General features: G+C 46.8%; 1 protein-coding gene across 1 annotated transcript in view; it reads right to left on the bottom strand.

The window, feature by feature from the left end:
- LOC140729835 (myosin-binding protein C, cardiac-type-like) overlaps positions 1-18,323 on the bottom strand; it is a gene marked incomplete at its 5' end in the record, with an annotated part of 441,607 nt that overhangs the window by 285,587 nt on the left and 137,697 nt on the right. Inside the window, 6 exons of the mRNA XM_073050048.1 lie at positions 6,982-7,116; positions 8,030-8,218; positions 8,863-8,967; positions 9,339-9,498; positions 17,849-17,988; positions 18,083-18,112. Of these exons, the coding sequence (XP_072906149.1) occupies positions 6,982-7,116; positions 8,030-8,218; positions 8,863-8,967; positions 9,339-9,498; positions 17,849-17,988; positions 18,083-18,112 (759 nt within the window). The remainder of the gene's footprint in view (positions 1-6,981; positions 7,117-8,029; positions 8,219-8,862; positions 8,968-9,338; positions 9,499-17,848; positions 17,989-18,082; positions 18,113-18,323) is intronic.

Raw genomic sequence — 18,323 nt, 5'->3', positions numbered from 1 at the left:
GGTTTCCACATCCTTCCTGTACTGAGGTGACTAGAACTGAGCACAGTACTCCAAGTGGGGTCTGACCAGGGTTCAATATAGCTGTAACATTACCTCACAGCTCTTGAACTCAATCCCACGGTTGATGAGTGCCGACACACCATATGGCTTCTTAACATCATTGTCAACCTGCGCAGCAGCTTTGAATGTCCTATGGACATGGACCCCAAGATCTTTCTGATCCTCCACACTGCCAAGAGTCTTACCATTAATGTTATATTCTGTCTTCAAATTTGACCTACCAAAATGAACCACTTCACACTTATCTGAGTTGAACTCCATCTGCCACTTCTTAGTCCAGTTCTGTATCCTATCAATGTCCCTCTGTAACCTCTGACAACCCTTCAGAATATCCACAACACCCCCAATTTTTGTGTCATCAGCAAACTTACTAACCCACCCTTCTACTTCCTCATGCAGGTAATTTATAGAAATCACAAAGAGGAGGGGTTCTAGAACAGATCCCTGAGGCACTCCACTGGCCACCGACCTCCATGCAGAATATGACCCATCTACAACCACTCTTCTTTCTGTGGGCAAGCCAGTTCTGGATCCACAAAGCAATGTCCCCTTGGATCCCATGCCTCCTTACTTTCTCAATAACTCTGCATGGGGTATCTTATCAAATGCCTTGCTGAAATCCATATACACTACATCTACTGCTCTTCCTTCATCAACATGTTCAGTCACATTCTCAAAAAATTCAATCAGGCTCGTAAGGCATGTTCTGCCTTTCACAAAGCCATGCTGTCTATTCTTAATCATATTATACCTCTCCAAATGTTCATAAATCCTGCCTCTCAGGATCTTCTCCATCAACTTACCAACTACTGAAGTAAGACTCACTGGTCTATAATTTCCTTTGCTATCTCTACTCCCTTTCTTGAATAAGGGAACAATATCTGCAACCCTCCAATCCACCGGAACCTCTCCCATCCCCATTGATGATGCAAAGATCATTGCCAGAGGTTCAGCAATCTCCTCCCTCACCTCCCACAGTAGCCTGGGGCACATCTCATCTGGTCCTGGTGACTTATCCAACTTGATGCTTTCCAAAAGCTCCAGCAGATCCTCTTTCTTAATGTCTATATACTCAAGCTTTTCAATCCACTGTAAGTCATCCCTACAATCACCAAGATCCTTTTCCTTAGTGAATACTGAAGCAAAGTATTCATTAAGTATCTCTGCTATCTCCTTCAGTTCCATACACACTTTTCCACTGTCATATTTGATTGGTCCTATTCTCTCACATCTTATCCTCTTGCTCCCCACATACATGTACAATGCTTTGGGGTTTTTCCTTAATCCAACTCACCAAAGCCTTCTCATGGCCCTGTCTGGCTCTCCTAACTTCCATAAGACCATAAGACAAAGGTGCAGGTCGGCCATTCGGCCCATCGAGTCTGCTCTGCCATTTCATCATGAGCTGATCCAATCTCCCCTTTAGTCCCATTCCCCTGCCTTCTCACCATAACCTTTGATGCCCTGGCTACTCAGATACCTATCAATCTCTGCCTTAAATACACCCAATGACCCAGCCTCCACTGCCGCCTGTGGCAACAAATTCCATAGATTCACCACCCTCTGGCTAAAAAAAATTTTTTGCATCTCTGTTCTGAATGGGCGCCCTGCAATCCTCAAGTCATGTCCTCTCGTACTAGACTCCCCCACTATGGGAAACAACTTTGCCACATCCACTCTGTCCATGCCTTTCAACATTCGAAATGTTTCTATGAGGTCCCCCCTCATTCTTCTAAACTCCAAGGAGTACAATCCAAGAGCGGTCAAACGTTCCTCATATGTTAACCCTCTCATTCCCGGAATCATTCTAGTGAATCTTCTCTGCACCCTCTCCAATGTCAGCACATCCTTTCTTAAATAAGGAGCCCAAAACTGCACACAGTATTCCAAGTGAGGTCTTACCAGTGCCTTATAGAGCCTCAACATCACATCCCTGCTCCTATACTCTATTCCTCTAGAAATGAATGCCAACATTGCATTCGCCTTCTTCACCACCGACTCAACCTGGAAGTTAACCTTAAGGGTATCCTGCACGAGGACTCCCAAGTCCCGTTGCGTCTCAGAACTTTGAATTCTCTCCCCATCTAAATAATAGTCTGCCTGTTTATTTCTTCTACCAAAGTGCATGACCGTACACTTTCCGACATTGTATTTCATTTGCCACTTCTTTGCCCATTCTCCCAATCTATCCAAGTCTCTCTGCAGACTCTGTTTCCTCAGCACTACCGGCCCCTCCACCTATCTTTGTATCATCAGCAAACTTAGCCACAAAACCATCTATTCCATAATCCAAATCATTGATATACAACGTAAAAAGAAGTGGCCCCAACATGGACCCTTGTGGAACACCACTGGTAACCGGCAGCCAACCAGAATGGGATCCCTTTATTCCCACTCTCTGTTTCATGCCAATCAGCCAATGCTCTATCTATGTAAGTAACTTTCCCATAATTCCACGGGCTCTTATCTTGTTTAGCAGCTTCATGTGCGGCACCTTGTCAAAGGCCTTCTGAAAATCCAAATACACAACATCCACTGCATGTCCCTTGTCTAGCCTACTTGTAATTTCCTCAAAAAATTGCCCTAGGTTTGTCAGGCAGGATTTTCCTTTAAGGAAACCATGCTGAGTTCTGCCTATCTTATCATATTCCTCCAGGTACTCCGTAACCTCACCCTTGATAATCGACTCCAACAACTTCCCAACCACCGATGTCGCTAACTGGTCTATAATTTCCTTTTTGCTTCCTTGCCCTCCTTTTTAAATAGCAGAGTGATATTTGAAATCTTCCAGTCGTCTGGAACCAGGCCAGAATCTATCGACTTTTGAAAGATCATTGCTAATGCCTCTGCAATCTTCACTGCTGCTTCCTTCAGAACACGAGGGTGCATTCTTAAGCTCCTTCCTGCTAGCTTCAATCTTCAAGATCACCATCATTACCTAGTTTTTTGAACCTTTCGTAAGCTCTTCTTTTCTTCTTGACTAGATTTTCAACAGCCTTTGTACACCATGGTTCCTGGACCCTACCATCCTTTCCCTGTCACATTGGAACGTACCTATGTAGTACGCCATGCAAATAACCCCTGAACATTTGCCACATTTCTACCATACATTTCCCAATTAGTGCCTCCAAGTTCCTGCCCAATAGCTTCATATTTCCCCTTACTCCAATTAAACACTTTCCTAACTTGTCTAAACACAAAAATACAACTGCAGATGCTATGGATCAAAGAATATGTACACAACGCTGGAAGAACTCAGCAGGCCAGGCAGCATCCGTGAGAAAAGAGTAGCCAATGTTTCGGGCCGAGACCATCAGGAATGGGGGAGGGAAAGAGAGGACCGAAGCCCAGTAATAGAGATAGGGGAGGGGGTAGGGCCTAGAGGCACCAGGTGGAAAACCAATCAGAGGAAAGATAAAGGGGGGAGGGGAAGGGGATAAGCATGAAAGAACTGTAGAGATAAAGAAGCAGAAAGTTGAAAGGGGAGAGAGGCAGAGAGGGACCTGGGATAGGGGAAGGGAATTACCGGAAATTGGAGAATTCAATGTTCATACCACCAGGCTGGAGGCTACCCGGACGGTAGATGAAGTGTTGCTCCTCCAACCTGAGTTTGGCCTCATTATGGCAGTAGAGGAGGCCATGTATGGACATATCTAGATGGGAATGAGAGGCAGAGTTGAAGTGGGTGGCATCGGCGAGACCCGACGCAGATTGGGGGACCACTTGGTCGAGCACCTACGCTCCGTCCGTCACAATAGACAGGACCTCCCAGTTGCCACCCACTTCAACCTCCCTCACTCCAGGGAAAACATGGCCAGACTGCCCAATATCTCCCCACAACTAAAGCCCTCCAATCAGTCAACATCCTGGTGACTCTCCCTCTGCATTCTCTCCAGCTCAACCGCATCCTGCCCATAGAGTGGTAAAGAGAACTCCACTCCGTGTGGCCAAGTGTGGCTTAACATGCACCAGAAAGAGAGAAGCAGAGAAAGCTGCACACATCAGGGAAGATCTGTTAGAACCAAGTAAAGAAATGATATTTTCTTTTTCACACACTTTTATTCTGTAACTATTTGAAAACACAATAAAAAAAGTTAAAAAAAAAAGAAATGAGCTATGCTGGCTGGGAACTATAACAGACTCCTAGAATATGCAGCCATTTTTGTTCTCTGTGTTTACACAGAACCATTGCATAAGTGAGGTTATAATTGTGATCTTCAACTGCCTGAGGACAGTACCCCCTGTGCACACTACACGACACTGCTGAGCAATAAGACAATCCTGCAATAACACTAGCAGTATGTTCAGAGTAAAGACTGTCATACACAGTATCACTCACCTTCTGCAGAGATATGTGTACACAGTCTATGGTTAGGAAAGCATATGGTGTATTGGCCTTCACCAATCGTGGGATTGAGTTTAGGAGCTGAGAGTTAATGTTGTAGCTATGTAGGACCCTGGTCAGACCCCACTTGGAGTACTGTGCTCATTTCTGGTTGCCTCACTACAGGAAGGATGTGGAAACCATAGAAAGGGTGCAGAGGAGACTTACAAGGATGTTGCCTGGATTGGGGAGCATGCCTTATGAGAATAGGTTGAGTGAACTCGGCCTTTTCTCCTTGGAGTGAAGGAGGATGAGAGGTGACCTGATAGAGGTGTATAAGATGATGAGAGGCATTGATTATGTGGGTAGTCAGAGGCTTTTTCCCAGGGCTGAAATGGCTAGCACGAGAGGGCACAGTTTTAAGGTGCTTGGAAGTAGGTACAGGGTTAAGTTTTTTTACGCAGAGGGCGGTGATTGCGTGGAATGGGCTGCTGGCGACGGTGGTGGAGGTGGATACGATAGGGTCTTTTAAAAGACTCCTGGACACGTACATGAAGCTTAGAAAAATAGAGGGCTATGGGTAATCCTAGGTAATTTCTAAGGTAAGGACATGTTCGGCTCAGCTTTGTGGGCCGAAGGGTCTGTATTGTGCTGTAGGTTTTCTATGTTTCTATTCTGAAATCTGTTTCAGAAATGTTTCTAAATCTGAAAGTGACTGGTCTTCATTATAACGCTGCATAATATATTCCTGCCTTACTATTGGACTAGTAATTAGGTACCAAGTTAAACACTCAAGCACTATTAATGCCCAGTTATGTCCACACAATTCTTTGGCTAGTGTTGGCAGTTTATGTATGTGTCCACTGACTTGGACTGGACCATCCCATTAGATACTCATCCTGGGTGAGCTTCCAAACATTTCACAGTATCACAGTGAGCAGGAGTATCCATACAGTCCAAGAGTGATTCTACAATACTGCAGGTATATAAGTGTACTAACTGGGAACATGAGGCAAGCTTAGGCTGTATGATACAGGTTGCAATTTACAAGTACATGCACAACTCTTCGAGTGACAACTTGTAATGATCTAGAAGTTAACAGCATGAGTCTGTGCTCTCTGATGTCAGATGTGACGGTGTTCACTCTGAAATCTCAGCTTTGTATATGATGAGCATCATTTGGTTTGCACATCAGACTCTGTCCGATCGTGAGCAGTATGTATGGGAGGGTAAACTGAAATCCAAAAGGCAATCTAACAATGAGCAGATTGAAAATCAGTGTACTATTGATTAGTGTGAAATGCACTGTGTGTGTACACTAGTACATCAATCCTGCTCAAAGAATGTAACCTCCCAGACACTGCCCCCAGATACTGTATACATGCACATATTTGTGTGTGCTTGCCTGTGTATGTAATATTGCGTGTATCTAAACATGTGCATGTATATGCCTGTGTCTATGTACCTCTGTGTGTACTTGTCTGCGTATCTCCTAATGTGTGTGGCTCTATGTGTGCATAATGGATGTGTGCCTGTGCATCTGTACGTGTGTCTGTGTGTATGTCTCTGACCCTCAGCACAGGTGCCCCTCAGGGCTGTGTCCTAAGCCCCTCCTTTACTCTCTGTATACCCATGACTGTCGCCACCCACAGCTCCAATCTGTTAATTAAATTTGCTGACAACAATACACTGATTGGCCTAATCTTAAATAATAATGAGGCAGCCTACAGAGAAGAAGTCATCACCCTGACACAGTGGTGTCAAGAAAACAACCTCTCCCTCAATGTTGCAAAAACAAAGGAGCTGGTTGTGGAGGAGTGGAGACAGGCTAACCCCTATAGACATCAATGGATGTCTAGAGGTTGAGAGGGTGAACAGTTTTAAGTTCCTCGCATACACATCACCAAGGATCTCATGTGGTCTGTATACCGGCTGTGTGGTGAAAAAGGCAAAACAGCACCTCTTTCACCTCAGACGGTTGAAAAAGTTTGGTATGGGCCCCCAAATCCTAAGAATTTCCTACTGGAGCACAATTGAGAACATCCTGACTGGCTGCATCACTGCCTGGTATTGGTATGGGAACTTTACTTCCCTCAATCGCTGGACTCTGCAGAGAGTGGTGCGGACAGCCCATTGCATCGGTAGATGTTAACTTCCCACTATTCAGAACATTTACAAAGACAGGTGTGTAAAAAGGGCCTGAAGGATCATCGGGGACACAAGCCACCCCAGCCACAAACTGTTCCAACTGCTACCATCTGGGAAACAATACTGCAGCGGAAAAGCCAGGACCAAAAGGCTCCAGGAGAGCTTCTTCTACCAAGCTATCAGACTGATTAATTCATGCCGACACAACTGTATTTCTATATTGACTATCCTGTTGTACATACTATTTATTACAAATGAATATAAACTGCACATTGCACATTTAGATGGAGACGTAACGTAAAGATTTTTACTCCTCATGTATGTGAAGGATATAAGTAATAAAGTCAATTCAAATTCAAAGCATTTGTATGTGTGCACACATTATATGTTAGTGTGTGTGTGTGCGCGCGCATGCATACAGCTGGCAGGCTGAGTGTGCCAGTACTCACCTCCATCCTGGCAGTACTCCACCAAGTAACCATCCAGCCCTGCTGCCCCTACCTTCTCTGGGGTTCTCCACTTCAGGGCAACAGATGTGTCAGTCACATCTTCCACCGTCAGATTTGTGGGTTCACTGGTGGGAACTACATCAAGAGCAGACAGTATGAGACACCATCCCCTCTCCCTCTCAACCCTCATCTCATCATCCAGAGAATTCCCACCACCTGCCTGGCAACCGGGTTACAGAGACATGTTCCGAGGTTCCCACGGATGCTGCCCGACCTGCTGAGTTCCTCCAGCTTGTTGTATGTGTTGCTTAGAGAGACATCAGTTAGCCCACTGCTACCCCACCCCACTTGGAAGGGCAGACAGGTTTAAAGTCAGCAGGTAGAGCAGTGATCTCACAGTCAGTGACCCAGCTTTTGTGAGCAGCTTGTACCTTGTCTTTGTGATGGTGTCGCTTCCCCGAGGACTCCAGTTACCTCCCTGTCTCAGAGGCATTGCTGCTGTGTGGAGAGTGGTAGAATCTGAAGGGAGTTAATGGCTTGTGGACAGGGTAAGTTGAAACTGGTGTAACGTCCAATTATTAAGGATAACTTGCCTCGAGAAGGTGACATCCCTCACTAAGGACCCTCACCACTCAAGGCATGTCCTCGTCTCACTACTACCATCAGGAAGGAGGTACGGGAGCCTGAAAATCAATGTACTATTGAAGATCCCCATTCAATATTTTGGAAATAATTTCTTCCTCACCACCATCAAATTTCTGAGTGTCCATAAACCCATGAATGGTACCTCACTATTCCACTTCCACACTATATATGTATTAATTGGAACATATTTTATTTTTTATGTCTTGCACTTGACTGCTGCCCCAAAACAAATTTGACAATGTATCACTGATTCAGGTTCTGGGCGTGGTGTACATTGTTAGCAGGGACTCAGCAGGTCAAAGGCCCTGCCATTACATAGACCTCACTCATGGGTCTTGCCTCCCAATCCTCTCTCTGGAAGCACAGCCTCACCCCTCACCCCTTTCGCAGCCTCCACTCTCACCAATGGGCATGAAGGGTTGAGAGGCCGCACTGTGGCGAGACATGCCAATGGCATTCACAGCGTAGACTCTCATCTCATACAGGACGCCTTCGATCATCTGCTTGGCCTCGTACGTTGTCTCCTTCCAAAGGTCAAAGTTCAGCCTCATCCAGCGATAGCTCTTCTTCTTTTTCCGCTCCAGGACATACCCTGTCAGGCAGAATTAGGAGAGGGTGTGTGTATGTCTGTGAGAGAGATGGACGGAGGGGTTTGGAAAATGGAGGCATAAAGAGAGAGAGGGAGGGTCAATGGGAAAGTAAGAGAGAGGCAGAAGGATAGGGAAGGAGAGGTGTCACTTCCAATTAATTGGACTCATTCTTCAATCACACTTCATTTACCTTACAGTCTGGCCCCTGTCACCATTTTCCATCTTGCCTTGCTGCAGCTTTCACAAGGGAATGCCAGAGGCAGAGTGATAGGGGAAAGTTAGACATCAGGGGGATGGAAGTAGGGAGAGGGAGTGGATGGAAGAGAGGTGGAAGGGGTAGGAAAGGGGGAGACAGAATGGAGAATCTGGAAGAGAGAAGGATTAGTGGGTAGAGGTGAGGGAGGGAGGGGAAGAGGAGGGAAGGAAAGAGAGAAATAGAAGGGAGGGAGAGAGAGGTTAGGGAGACAGGGCAAGGCGAGTCATACAAAGAGAGGATTGTAGGGAGATGGGTGAGGTGAGGGGCTGTTCGGACAGGTGAAAGGAGAGAGGTGTAGGAAGGGACAAACAGGAGATAGGGAGTGAGGGAGAGTAATCTGGACAAGCATTTTCTCCCTGCTCCAAATCACTGGTGCAGTCAGTCTCTTACCCAGCACTGGCTGACCCCCATCAAACACTGGTGGCTCCCACTGGATCGTGCAGCAGTCTTCTCCAACGCTCAGCACCCTAGGGGCCTCTGGTGGGTCGGGAACATCTGCAGAGGCATGGAGAATATCAGTGGGGTTGGCCTGTGGATTGCAGTGGGGGAGTTAGCAGGGCAAAGAGTGGCACTGGGGAGGGAGAGCTGGGCGGGTATCGGTCAAAGTCCAGCAAAAGGGAGGGTGGTGGGAGCAGCTTATTTCTGAGGACAGTAGTGCAGAGGTGTAGGGGTGAAGGTTACTCAGCTCCCACCGACACCAAGGGCCCTGGTCAGCTTTCACTTTGAGCAATGCTCCGGTCGGGGGGAGGGGGTGTTTGGGGGTGGTGCCCCCAGTAAAAGGGCTCAAGGTTCCCAGGGCCACCCAGAAGCTTCTTCTCCACCCGAGTCACTTGGGTCAAAGAGGTGTTACTGTTACTGATACTCACCCACCACCTTGACGGTGATGTCAGCCCGATCGTGCCCCACGGGGTTTTGCACCAGCACAGTGTAGACACCCTGATCGGACTGTTCTGCTCCCTCTAGGATGAAGACACAGTGGTCAGGGTGGTGCTCCACATGCATCCGCCCTTCCAACTCGGTGATCACCTGCACACAGGGACAGCATCAGGGTAACAAACTCACCACAGTGGTACTGCCCCCCAACCACTCACCTCAGGGGGCCCTGGACATGAACCCTTCATCCCAAGCATGGATTCCTGACTCGTCATCCCAGGAGATAGGGACCCCAACCCATTAGTCCAGTGTGTGTCACAGAGCACTTGGCCAAACATCTGTGCTAAACAAATTATCTCCCTAAGCTCATCCCATTTGTCTATTTTTGGCCCAGATTCCTCTAATCCTTTCCAATTCCCAAGTATCCATGCAAATGTCTTTTAGATGTTTAATTGTACTCCCTCTACCAGCTCTACCCTCTGGCAGCTCATTCCACAGGCCCACCACTCTCCAGTGAAAAGGTTTTCTCTAATATCCTTTAACATTGCTTCCCCTCTCAATTAAAACCTACACCTTCAAGTTTTAGTTGGCCTGTCCTGGGTTAAAGACTCTGATAATCTTCCTCATCTACACCACTTATGACTTTATAGTCCCAGTTGATCCAGTCTCAGTAATGAGAGTCCTGCAGGAAGGTTTGCTAGAGCTGTTGGGAGTGGTTTAAATTAATATGGCAAGGGCGTGGGAACCAGTCTGATAGAGCTGAGGATGAGCCAGTAGGTTTACGAGTAGATGATGGGTGTAACATGAATTTAAGGAAGGACAAGCCAATGATTGGGTACATTTGCAGGCAGAGCAAAGAGTTAAATAGTACCACAGAGGCAAAATTCAAAAAGGCGGAGAATGCAGGACTGAAAGTGCTGTATTTAAATGTGCTTAGCATTCAAAAAAAGGTGGATGAACTCGTGGTGCAATTAGAGACTGGTCAGTATGATGTTGCGGTCATCACTGAGTCATGGCTGACAGAAGGTCATAGTTGGGAGTTTAATATCAGTGGATATACTTTGTATCAAAAGGACAGGCAGGAAGACATAGGAGATAGTGTGGCTCTGTTGGTAAGAGATGGAATTACATCTTTAGAAAGAGGAGACATAAGGTTAGAGAATGCTGAATCTTTGTGGGTGGAGTTAAGAAACTGCAAGGGTGAAAAAAAATATCATATATATGCCTCCAAATAGTAGCCATGATGTGGGGTTGAGATTGCAAAGGGAGCTGGAAAAGGTGTGTAATAAGGGTTGTAACGTTCTCGCTCGGGTGTGAAGTAACGCCGAGGTAAACGTCGAGATAAACCAGAATCAATGCAAACGAGACCGCAGTAAGATTAACCATTTACTGTTCACTCTTCACATTAACGCATGGTGAAAAAGCGTTGCTTTCACTGTGTCTTTGGTGCATAGAGAGACCCTAGTCAGCGTTATGGTCGCACATGTGAGTGACCCCCACCCTTGCGTGAATCTCAAACCGGTAATTCCCCACAAGACGCGGCGAACCCGGATGTGACGTCATCGCAGCCGCGATGTATTACAGACAAATCAATTGATTTAAACAATCCTAACTTTAACTAAAAAATGCTAACAAATTACTACGCGAAAATATTATAAACTAAATAACTGCCATAAAGGCAGCACACTCCCCGCTTGGCCTTCGTAAGGTCACAATGAACGTAATACAAACTTCAGTCTCTAAATCAGTCGTTAGGTAGAAGTAGAATGACTTCTGTAACAGGCCTTTGGTAAATTTTCCCATCGCCTTGGTCGGTAGTTTTCAACTCGACTTCCCTGACATGTCCATCCCTACTAGGGAATGTGGCAGTGATTCTGGCCATTGGCCAGCAGTTGCCGGCGATTTGCTTGTCCTTGAGCAGGACTAAATCTCCAACTTGAAGGTCCCTTCTCCATTGCTTTGTGTACAGGTCCTTATCAGAGAAGTCCCCTGGTGGAGGGGCAGCTCCTGCCTTCTGCGTAAGGAGCATTGATGGTGACAGTATGAAGGGGTTTTCCGGGTCAGGAGACACGGGTAGAAGTGGTCGTGCATTCATAATGGCTGTGACCTCTGCCATTGGTGTGCCCAGTACCTCGTGGGTCGATCGGATGCTTTGCTGCATCTCAGGTCTCCTTTTCGTGGTTTTTTGCAAGGGCGTGAACCGCTTGACTGCCTGCTCTTTGTTGTTTGGCAAGCACTGGCGTGATTCTCTGAAAGGTAGTGGGGCGACCCCACTATTTGCTTTGTCTCTGAAGACCTTGGTGTCCTCCGTTTTTAAGATGGTGGCGTCTTGAGCCGATGGAGCGAGTTTATTATCATGCTCCTTTTGAGCAAAGACAGACTGACCGAGCGTCTCGTCAGTTACTTTGCGCTTGTTAAAGCCTTGTGGTGCTTCCTGGACGCACATGGAACTTGTGCGGTGTTGAAGAATCATATGGCGGCTACTCTCTAGCACATTGGTCTTGAGTGTGTTAACCGTTGATTTGTGTTCGTTGCCAGGGCACACCTCTCCTATCACCACCCAGCCCAGATCCAGGCGTTGGGCAAAGGGGGCGTCGTGTGGTCCATTGACCTGCTGCCTAACCTTGTGTACCCGGAGAACATCCCTCCCTAATAGCAGGAGTATTTCTGCTTCTGGATCCAGCTCTGGGATGTATTTGGCGATGTGGTGGAGATGTGGTTGGTGTAGCACCGCACTTGGCGTCGGGATCTCAGTGCGGTTATTCAAGATTTTCTCGCACTCTACGAGTGGGGGGAGACAGATGAGGACTTTACCATCCAGGGACTCGATCTGGAAGCCTTCGGCCCTCCTTCCGTAAGTTTTCATGTTGCCTGAGCAAGTTCTAAGGTAGTATGGGAACTGCTCACTCTCAATGTTGAACAAGTTAAAGAACTTTGGACTGACTAGCGAGCGGTTGCTCTGATCGTCCAGAATTACGTAGGCTTTGATGGCCTTGTCTTTGGCTCCCTTAGGGTACACCTTAGTGAGACAGATCTTTGAACAAGAACGGCTTGCCTGAGCTTGACCGCAAACTTCCGTACAGCTCGAGCTGACAACAGTTGTCCTGGAGTGAGCTTTTCCCTCCCCGCCGTCCTGTTGTGGGGGTGAAGGAGCGTTGTCGGTTTGCGGTGACGGGCCAGGATGCATGGCCCAGTCGTGATTAGTGCTATCACATTCCAGGCACTTCACGGCGATCGTACACTCTCTCGCACAGTGAGAGGTCGAGGAACAGCATCTAAAGCATATTCCTTTCTCCTCGAGGAGGGCCTTCTTCTCTTCAAGGGGTTTTTCCCTAAACGTTCTGCATCTTTTGAGGGGGTGGGGTTTGTTATGCAATGGACAATTCTTGCTAGAGTCGTTGTTAGTTGTAAGGACTTCAGTCTTAAGCGCTGAGACTGGTTTAGTAATGTTGGAATTATTCGAAGTGGATTTATCTGGCTTGGTGTAAATTGTACTGCTTCCTGGACCTATGAGGCTAGGATCGTTTCGCTTCTTCGCCTCCTTGCACACGAACCTGGTGAAATACTCGAAGGGAGGGAATTGACCTTCGTGTTCTTCCTTGTAATCTGAGGCAACGGACAACCACCTGTCCTGCAGCCCAAATGGAAGTTTGTCCACGAGTTGTCTAATCCCGGTTGGAGTGTCTAGGTATACTAGACCAGCTGAGTGGCCATCTTCTTTGGCGCCTTGAATCTCCATGAGTAAATCTCCAAATTCTCTTAGCTTGGTGTGGTCCTTGGCTGACACCTTAGGAAAATTTCCCAAACGTTGGCATAGCGCCGCCTCGATAATTTCGGGGGCTCCGTAGCCCTCCTGAAGTCTCTCCCATGCTTTCTTCAATGCTAGCTCGGGTTTGTTGATGTACACTGAACGCATGCGTCTCACCTGTTCGCATGATTCTTTTCCCAGCCATTTTGCCATAAGATCCAACTCCTGGGTTGCTCTGAGCTGGAATCCGTCGATAGCGTTGGTGAAAGTGGAGTACCATGCACGGTAATTTTCAGGTTTATCGTCGAACCGGTATAGTCCTGAAGTGACGAGATCCCGTCGTGCGAAATACCGTGCTGCGGATTCGTCTGCAAGTGGCGTGCGGGCTGAGGGAACATGTCCACAGGTACATGACTGAGGGCGTACATCTGTTATGGGATTTGCTGGTCTGGACTCAGTCTTTGCCTCTCTTCTCCCCAAATCCGGTAAGTTCGGTGTCGAGAAGTACTTGTCGTGAGCCCTTGCATTCCTGGGTTCATCGCGGAGTTGCGAGGGTAAATTATCTTCCTCGGATGGACGTGATGCCGTCGGGCCTCTCCAAGACTCCTCGTGAAGTGGGACGTTATCGAATAAGTAAGGAGAGGAAGAAAGAGTCTTCCATTCCATTTGAGATTGGACATAGTCCCTTGTACGTTCCAATCCGATCTTTTCTGAGGTAGATTTTCCGTCCTTCGGATCATGCATTTCTTCGGCGTCTTCTATTAACTCTGCTTCCACCTCGGCAGCTGCTGCTTCTCGTTCTAGCTTCAGCGCTTCTAACCGTGCCTCTACCCTTTTCCTTTCCAATTCGTTTTCGGCTTCTCTGGCAGCCGCTTCCTTCTGGTTTTCGGCTTCTCTGGCAGCCGCTTCGGCTTCTCTGGCAGCCTTTTCCTTCTGGTTTTCGGCTTCTCTGGCAGCCTTTTCCTTCTGGTTTTCGGCTTCTCTGGCAGCCGCTTTCATCTTTACTTCTAATTCTTCTTTGGCAAAGCGCGCTCGCACCTTGGCGGCTTCTGCTTTCGCTCTTGCTTGGGTGGCCTTACTTGATGCCCTACTGCCCCTATCGCAGGATGACGATGACTTTGACAACGACTTGATGCTGGATCGGGTTGACATGGCTGCACTTTAAACACCTGATAATGCCGCTTTTTCACTGTAACGTTCTCGCTCGGGTGTGAAGTAACGCCGAGGTAAACGTCGAGATAAACCAGAATCAATGCAAACGAGACCGCAGTAAGATTAACCATTTACTGTTCACTCTTCACATTAACGCATGGTGAAAAAGCGTTGCTTTCACTGTGTCTTTGGTGCATAGAGAGACCCTAGTCAGCGTTATGGTCGCACATGTGAGTGACCCCCACCCTTGCGTGAATCTCAAACCGGTAATTCCCCACAAGACGCGGCGAACCCGGATGTGACGTCATCGCAGCCGCGATGTATTACAGACAAATCAATTGATTTAAACAATCCTAACTTTAACTAAAAAATGCTAACAAATTACTACGCGAAAATATTATAAACTAAATAACTGCCATAAAGGCAGCACAAGGGTAATGGCATAATTGTAATGGGAGAATTCAATATGCAAGGGGATTGGGAGAATCAGGTTGGTGTCAGATTGCAAGAAAAGGAATTTGTTGAATGTCTACAATGTGGCTTTTTGAAACAGTTTATGCTTGAGCATGCTCAGGGAAAGGCTATCTTAGATTGGGTGTTGTGTAATAACCCAGATCTTAATAGGGAGCTTAACGTAAAGGAACCCTGAGGAGGTAGTGATCATGATATGACTGAATTCATCTGCAATTTGAGAGGGAGAAGCATAAATCACTTCCGTCGCAATGGAATAAAGGGAATTACAGAGGCATGAGAGAGGAGCTTGCCCAGGTGGATTGGAGTAGGATACTGGTGGGAATGACAGCAGAGCAGAAGTGGCTGAAGTTTCTGGGAATAGTTCACAAGGTGCAGGATAGATATGTCTCACAGAGGAAAAGTTCTCAAATGGCAGGAGTAGACAACCATGGCTGACATAAAAGCCAAGGAAAGGACATACAAGGTAGCAAAAGTGAGTGGGAAATTGGATGATTGGGAAGCTTTTAAAACCCAACAAAAGGCAATGAAAAAAGCTATAAGAGGAGAAGAGGTGAAATTTAAGGGTAGACTAGCCAATAATATAAAGCAGGATACCAAAAGTTTTTCAGTTATATAAAGAGTAAAAGGGAGATGAGAGTTGATATTGCACCACTGGTGAGGTATTAATGGAGGGGGGCGAAGAAATGGCAGATGAACTTAATAACACACACAAAATGCTGGTGGAACACAGCAGGCCAGGCAGCATCTATAGGGATGTTGATGTTGACGTTTCGGGCCTTCCATCACATAATCCTTTCCCTTCTCCAGCTCTGTATCACTTTTGCCAATCACCTTTCCATTTCGCATTTCCCCCTCCCCCCACTACTTTCAAATCTCTTACTATCTTCCCTTTCAGTTAGTCCTGACGAAGGGTCTCAGCCTGAAACATCGACAGTGCTTCTCCTTATAGATGCTGCCTGGCCTGCTGTGTTCCACCAGCATTTTGTGTGTGTTGTTTGAATTTCCAGCATCTGCAGATTTCCTCGTATTTGTAGATGAACTTAATAAGTACTTTGCATCTGACTTCATGTGGAAGACACAAGCAGTGTGCCAGAGGCCCGTGAGTGTCATTCCTATTACAAAGGAGGAAGTGCTGGGCAAGCTCAAAGATCTTAATGTGGATAAGTCACCTGGGCCAGATGGACAACATCCCAGAGTCCTGAGAGAGGTTGCTGAAGAGATAATGGATGATCAGGTCATGATCCTTCAAGAATCACTTGATTTTGGCATGGTCCTGGAGGACTGGAAGATTACAAATGTCACTCCACTCTTTAAGAAGGGAGGAAGGCAAAAGAAAGAAAATTATAGATAGCCTAACTTCAGTGGTGGGAAAGTGTTGGAGTCTATTATTAAGGATGGGGTTTGGAAACAAATGATAAAATAAATGGTTTCTGCAAAGAGAAATCTTGCCTGACAAATCTTTTAAAGTTCTTCAAGGATATAACAAGCAGGGTGGACAATGGAGAGGCAGTGGATGTCATTTACTTGGATTTTCAGAAGGCGTTTGATAAGGTGCCACATATGAGATTGTTTAACAAGATAAAATCCTATGGCTCTACAGGAAAGATACTGGCATGGATAGAGGAATGGCTGATGGCAGGAGGCAGTGAGTGGGAATGAAGGGGCCCTTTTCTGGTTGGCTAGTGGTGTTCCTCAGGGGTCAGTATTGGGACCGCTACTTTTCACATTGTTTGTCAGTGATTTGGATAATGGAATTGATGGCTTCATGGCAAAGTTTGCAGATGATACCAAGATAGGTGGAGGGGTAGGTAGTTCTGAGGAAATAATGTGATTGCAGCAGGACTTAGACAAAATGGAAGACTGGGCAAAAAAGTGGCAGATGGAATACAGTGTTGGGAAATGTATAATAATGCACTATTGTAAAAGTAACAATAGTGTGGACTATTATCTAAATGTGGAGAAAATTCAAACATCAGAGGTGCAGAGAGACTTTGGAGTCCTTGTGCAAGACACCCAGAAAATTAATTTACAGGTTGAGTCTGCGGTAAAGAAGGCAAATGTAATGTTGACATTAATTTCAAGGGGAGTAGAATATAAAAGCAAGGAGATAATGCTGAGCATTTATGAGGCACTAGTCAGGCTGCATGAAGTATTGTCAACAGTTTTGGACCCCATATCTCAGAAAGGATTTGTTGTCATTGGAGAGTCCAGAGGAGGTTCACGAGGATGATTTTGAGAATGAAGGGGTTAACATATGAGGAGTCTTTGATAGCTTTAGGCCTGTACTCACTGGAATTTAGAAAAATGCGGGGGGATCTCATTGAAACTACCGAATGTTGAAAAGACTAGATAGGGTGGATGTCGAGAGGATGTTTCCTCTGGTGGGGGTATCAGCTTCAAAGGGGTACAGCCTCAGAACTGAGGGGTGACCTTTTAGCACAGAGGTAAGGAGGATATTTTTTAGCCCGAAAGTAGTGTATCTGTGGAATGCCCTTCCACAGACTGTGGTGAAGACCAAATCCGTGGGTATATTTAAGGTGGAAGTTGATAGCTTACTGATCGGTCAGGGCATGGAAGGATATGGTGAGAAGGCAGGTATGTGGGGCTAGATGGGATCTGGGATCAGCCATGATGGAATGGCGGAGCAGACTCGATGGGCTGAATGGCCTAATTCTGCTCCTATGTCTTATGGTCTTATGGTCTTTTCTACCCCTCCTCTAGCTTTACACCACCTGAATTGTGTTTGGGTGTGTGCCTGTGTCTACACAAGAGGAGAGCAGACTGAATCGGGATGGATGGTGTACCTGAGACTCTGCACCCATTAGCTTTCAGCTGAGCTCTCCTCAGAATCCTGAGCTCAGCTCAGAAATGAGTTAAAACAGATTGTGGTCCTCTGCTTCCTTTGGATCCACTCTCCACAGAGTGCAGATCCCCATTCTGTGTGCAGTTCATTGAGTATATTAGCACCATCCCTCCTTGTACACCCTTCTCTTCCACCGGGTGAGCTGTGAGCTTCCTGTGGTCTACTGTACACCTGGGTGATCTTTCCTCGTGCACCTCTCTCTCCCACCGGCTGAGCTGTGAGTGTAAATCTGGGGGGGGGGGGGAATCCCTCTGTCCCGAGCATACCTTATCACCCTTGGTCCAGACCACGGTGGGAGTTGGCTCTCCACTGATGGGCACATCCAGACGCAGCTTGTTCCCAGCCACAACCACTATGGTGGCATCGGGAATGCTGCCCAAACAGTCCAGATGAATCTTGGGAGGATCTGTGGAGGGCAGGAACACCTCTGTTAGCACTGGAGCTGGGCAGGAATGAGCATGCTACAGTCAGAAAAGCTGCAGGAAGAATAAAGACTGTACCTTGTCGGGGGACGTAGTCAATTTTCACCTCTGCAGAAGACAAAGAGAGCGAGAAAGTGAATGCAAGGTGAAAGTACAGCAAGTCTGCATGTCTCCATGCAGACCCACACAATGTGTCTGGGTAAGCCACCACCAATCTATTAACATCCCACCCACTCCCGCCTCAATGGAGGCTCCAAACCTGATAGATACATGTACAGAAACATAGAAAGAAGGAGGAGTAGGGAGGCCACTTGCCTCT

The sequence above is a fragment of the Hemitrygon akajei genome, chromosome 6, assembly GCF_048418815.1.
Source record: "Hemitrygon akajei chromosome 6, sHemAka1.3, whole genome shotgun sequence".
NCBI lineage: Eukaryota > Metazoa > Chordata > Chondrichthyes > Myliobatiformes > Dasyatidae > Hemitrygon > Hemitrygon akajei.
Note: the sequence above shows the minus strand (reverse complement) of the source record. Positions and strands in the feature narration are given on the sequence as shown.